Genomic DNA, 5,537 nt, shown 5'->3' on the forward strand with positions numbered 1-5,537 from the left:
CAAGTTTGCCCTCTCATGATGCCAGGAGGGAAAGAAGTTCTAATATGTCCCTCAGAGATCTATTCTCACCTGAGTTAGGTTACAGTTTGTGGGTTTTCCAGACCGTGGAGGACATGGTGATTACAGAGAGAAGGTCATATTCTTGAGTAAAATACTTTTTTTCTGGAAGAATTCAGCAGACATGTCCACCACCTAGTGCCCATGGTGCTTCCATAGGCAGTGTAGAGCTTGGAAACAATCCTTCGCTTAGTGGAGTATAGAATATAACCACTGCCCACAAGAAAAACAACCTCCATGTGGGTTTCCAAGTGGTTTTTCCTTCCCCCTGCTTTAGTTTTGCCTCTGACAGGATGACCTCCTTATTCATTGTTCTTTAAATTGCTGTGATCTGCATCAAAAGAAAGGAGGACTGGATCAGGTTCAGAATGCTATCTTCTTCCTCCTGAAGCTCAAGTCCTGGTGAGCTTTGCAAAGTGTTCAGAAGAACCTGAAAATCCTGGAGGGTCCTCTTCCTGTGGATCAGGATTCAAAAAAGTTTGTACCTTTTACTGACAATCTGTGGATGGCAGGAGTTGACCTAAAGCCTTCTTGAGGTTTCTATATATTGCTGGTGTGGTTGGCTGAGGGCATGAGATGGTTCTCCAGCTGACTCTGTGCTGTGGCCACCAGTCTGTCTCAGTGGGTCCCTTTTTGAGGATCCCGCTCTGCAATCAGAGCCTGGCAGCACTCATCCCACCACTGCAGAAAGTAAGATATGTCCACCTGGCTCAGATCCTGTGGTGGTGGTTTTTTGTGCTCAGCTTGAGGCTGAGAATAGTCTTCCAACTGCAGTACTCCCATGTCAGTCTGTTCTTGGTGATCCTGGCGTTCTTGGTATTGGGGCCAGAAGGGGTACTGAGTATCTGGGTCTCCTCCCATAGTCAGCAGTACTAGCACATAATTCCCAACTGTTAGAGTAGAGGGAGAGTTCTCTCCTCTCTGCACAGCCTGCATGGGCTGCATCATGACACTTTGTCCTTGGATCACACAAGGGACAGAGGATACGTGGGATGGGAGAAGAACAGGTAGAAATGGTTGGTTCCTGCTGAAAGAACTGGAGGAAGCAAAATGATGACATCTGCCTGGGAGAGTACATAGGTCAATTTCGTGCTGCTGAGCTGTCATACCAGGTCTCCCATTTGGGCCATCTACCAAGGAATTCACAGTCTCACTTGTGCTCTGCCCAGGGTACAGAGATCTTGGGTCCTGAAACCACATCTCCGTGAGAAAAACGGAGACATGGATATCATAAGACAAGCGATTCTGGCTGTTCTCAAACTGTGTAAAGCAAAGGGCCTATTATATAGGCCCAAATCTCAAGAGGTGTGTGTGTGTGTGTGTGTGTCTATACACATATATAATATATATATATATATGAAATTAATTGCCCTTGTTCATGTGTTCAGTATGTGTATATATGTACATATGTGTGTGGACACGTATATATGTGCATATGCATAAGTATGTGTGTATATATATGTGTGTTTATGTATGTATATGTATACATATACATACATACAAACACATAGATTTAAGTCATAGCACATTCAGCAATCAACTATAGATGAATTGAAACTCTGGCTAAAAAGGCATGTGCTTTAGGATCCACCCTTCAATTTCAACGATGGATCAGGGAACAAGGTCTCTTGACGAGGTTGACATTTTCCTCCTATTAATCAGTGTTTGCACAGGAATACATACCTTGTAAACGTGTATAAATCTGAATAAGGATTAATAAACACAGGTAAGTGTTTATGAGGGTCATTGTGCTGATAGACCTGTGAACATGCTTCCTAGTCATGAGTGTTGAATATATACGGAACCACTATCCCCATAGCTTAGGTAGAAGAAGGTACTAATGAGGGTGCTTTTGTTCCCCTATTTGACTATGCTTGTAGATTTTTGGGGGGGTGTTAAAAGTGGGCTAAGGAGAGATGGGCAGGATATCTAGTTGGTAGAGGCCAGGAATGCTGAAAAACACTATACCTGGCATGGACTGCCCCTCCCAAGAAAGAATTGTCTGGCCCAAAATGACAGCAGTGCCAAGCTTTAGAAAACCTAACAAGAGTGTTCTCAAAACAGGCATCAACTTTCACATTTTCCCACAGTTTTGCTGCTGGTGATTCTGAATAGATGCACCACTGACAATTTGATTAGAAAATTCTTCCTTTTGCAGGAATGTGACTTGCAATGCCAGGTGTTTACTATCCCAGGCCTTTGTCCTTGATTGCTGTGGTAATCTAGGTTAGTCAAGGTTTTCCAGCAACCAGTCGAGGTAACATCGTTTAATGGGTTAGGGATGTTTGCTGCCATAGACATAAAACTTACTTGAATTCCCGTTTCTGGAATCAAAGAATTGGTTCCTCTTGAAGGCTTGAACTAGAATGTTTGATTGAGATCTTGGAATAGATGTGTGGTCTTGTGTGGCTGCTTTTGGTAAGTATTCTAAAAGAGAACGCAGGGACAAAAGGGTTTTTAGGACATTCTTGCATTCAAGCTGGAAACTCAAACTTGGGAAGATAGTGCTGACCTCTTACACCCTCTGAATCCCCCTGAGATGACAGAAGAGGAGGATGTTGCCCTGCTTAGAGCAGTAGGACCAAAAAGTCCAAAGCCTTTCTTGCTCAGAACCTGTCTATCCCAGCCACTTTGGGACCATGCTTATATTGATGACCTTAGGTTACTCAGAACAAGCTGTAACTGGCTCCAAAACTAAGGATTCTTTGTGGAGAATTTGGGCACAACATGCAGAATTGATTCCCCTCTCAATGGGACCCACTGATGAACTGCATTTGGACTGGTGGGTTCTTACCTTGAGTATAAGGCTGAGGCTGGTTCTGTCCATGGGTTTGGTCTTCTCCTAAGGAGGAGCTGAACCCCAATCGGCTCTGTCTTGCTCTGTGGTTTTTAAACCAAATCTGAGTGGGAAAAGACGATGTGAAAGTCATATAACAGTCTGTGTCATTCCAAATATCAATGCAGTTAAAACTAATTGATCAACTGCTCTTGGGATAATATCCCTAAGAGAAAGACGATGTATTATCCTGGGATTGATGCTGTTATTAGCATACAGTTCAGGATGGTATTACAATCTGCTCTCAACTCAAGTTAGCATTTCTTGTATGGTCATCCTCAGGGTATCCAAAACAGTGTAGTTCTCTCAAAGGAAATCAATCTCTCTCTCTCTCCCTTGTGTTGTATCAACTTTTCATTAGAATACCATTTCATAATACACAGTACATATGGGATTGATCTTAGAAAAGAATTTCTTTATGTAGGGCAGTAGAATTAGCCATAGTCAAGAGCAGGGCTAACTCACCTACACTTTTACTTATTTCATCCCATAGTCAGCAATAGATAATGAAACTCCTAGGGACCCCATATATCTTGCTTTAAAACTATTATCACTAACATAGCCAATTGTATTCTGCTTGTTTCCTCATTACTGGGGTTGACATTGCAAGGTACTTTCTAAGTATTTCTGAGTGTTTTATTTTGATAATTTGATAATTCATGGTAAGATTAGGGTGTCAGTTATAACCAATATCTGATGTAGCACTCATATCCCAGGCATTGTGCTAAAAGGTTATATCTGTTCTTTAAATTAATTAATAAAAATATTTTCCAATAAGAAGTCTTAAGCCCAAGTGGAAACTGGAAACTAATGAGTAAGTTACTGAACACAGTTGCAGAACCATCCTCATCCTACATTGTTTCCTGGACTTGCCATCCTCCACCTCAGTTCAAATGGGCCTAGTACCTCTCATGCAGCTAATCACTAGATAGTCCCCCAAAGTGCAATTTATTCTGGGATGTGGGAAAACTGTTTCCTACACCTAAAACAAATGCATTAAGAAAAGGGGAACTTTTCTTCTCCCCAGCGTCCCCTCAGACTGATGCCCTTATATATAGTGACTTATTGGAGACTTTTTTTTTTTGCGGTACGCGGGCCTCTCACTGTTGTGGCCTCTCCCATTGCCGAGCACAGGCTCCGGACGCGCAGGCTCAGCGGCCATGGTACACGAGTCCAGTCGCTCCGCGGCATGTGGGATCCTCCCGGACCGGGGTACGAACCTGTGTCCCCTGCATCGGCAGGCGGACTCTCAACCACTGCGCCACCAGGGAAGCCCCTGGAGACTATTTTTGATAACAAAAATCTGAACTCATTATTCTCCTCTGAAAGCACCTTTTTTATTGACCTTTATTGATTTCAATACTGTTTCAGTTGGTATAATTGTATTATTTACAGCTATCTCTTTGCTGACTGAAGAAATCCAGTTTATTTTTATTTTTACATCAGTAGTTCTATTCAAAATGATACAATATGGGATTTTACTTCATACACTCCTGTGAATGAATCACATTTCAGATATTAGTGAAAAAAAAAACTAGCTTGAGAATTGGGAATTTACATGAGTGCTTACCCCCCAGTTTCCTCATAATTATATATTAATCATTATTCTGCTGTATATATTCCAGTACTTGATACCATATCATTATCATAGTGATCCAATTTCCTATAATCTCTAAATCTCAAAAGTTGATTTAATTATCTCCTATTGGAGAGCCTCAACCAGTATATTCTTTTCTCCAAGAGTGAATGCCCCTAACCAATTGGTAAAAGAAGTAACAGTTTTCTACCATTGGTAAAAGAGGTAATTCTTGTTTTTATTTTGTTTTAAATATTATTTAACAGGAAAAACCTTTAGGAAACATACCCAACATAAGAGAATCACCTGCCAGTGCTAAGCTTGGCCTTTCTCTTTACCTTGAACCTGACAGATAATGAAATAGAAACCTGATACTAACCTGAATTTTAGATTCTGGAATGCCAATTTCCTTGGCCAGTTGTTTCCTGTTAGCTTTTTCAGGGTAAGGGTCATGTTCAAACCATGCTTGGAGGATATTCTTTTGACTCTGGTTGTAAATAATCTTGCCTTGCCAGGTTTCTTTTTGTAATAGTATGTCTGATGAAGAGAAAATGGGGAGAATTATGAAGGATATGTTTATGGATTAAAAACTGGGTGAGCATATATCTTACTTCAGGTTGAAAGTCTGTAGATCCAATGATTATTCTGTATTTTTACTTTAGGGATATACCTAAAGTCATTCTAAATTGGAGACATGGGAATTCCCTGGTGGTCCAGTGGTTTGGACTCCATGCTCTCACTGCCAAAGGCCTGGGTTCAATCCTTGGTTGGGGAACTAAGATCCCACAAGCAGCCCGGCGTGGCCAAAAGAAAAAATTGGAGACATACAGGTCAAATATATATATAATAGAAAAAATGACAGTCTGTCATCTCTGAGTTACCAAAGGAAGAAGTTACTAGAAATCCACAAAATTACATGCAAAGAAAATAGGAGTTAGGAAAATAAATGGAAATAAATGAAACAAGTAAAACATTAAAACAAAAACAAGAAAAACATTAAAAGGATAAATTAAATACAATACACAAAACTGATACTTTATGATAAAATACATTTAAATAAATATAAAA

General features: G+C 40.6%; 1 protein-coding gene across 1 annotated transcript; it reads right to left on the reverse strand.

Annotated features, from left to right (window-relative positions):
- Nucleotides 1–527: 527 nt before the first annotated feature.
- DUXB (double homeobox B) lies at nucleotides 528–5,016 on the reverse strand (the record flags this gene model as incomplete). The annotated part of the gene is made up of 5 exons (XM_089902485.1): nucleotides 528–1,317; nucleotides 2,245–2,279; nucleotides 2,368–2,484; nucleotides 2,852–2,957; nucleotides 4,849–5,016. Coding segments are annotated over 5 exons (1,068 nt in total), but the record flags the coding sequence as incomplete, so codon positions are not given.
- Between the last annotated feature and the right edge of the window lie 521 nt (nucleotides 5,017–5,537).

Source organism: Delphinapterus leucas, chromosome 20 (genome assembly GCF_059928025.1).
Source record: "Delphinapterus leucas isolate spDelLeu-1000000601 "Yukka" chromosome 20, BTC_Dleu_Yukka2, whole genome shotgun sequence".
Lineage (NCBI taxonomy): Eukaryota > Metazoa > Chordata > Mammalia > Artiodactyla > Monodontidae > Delphinapterus > Delphinapterus leucas.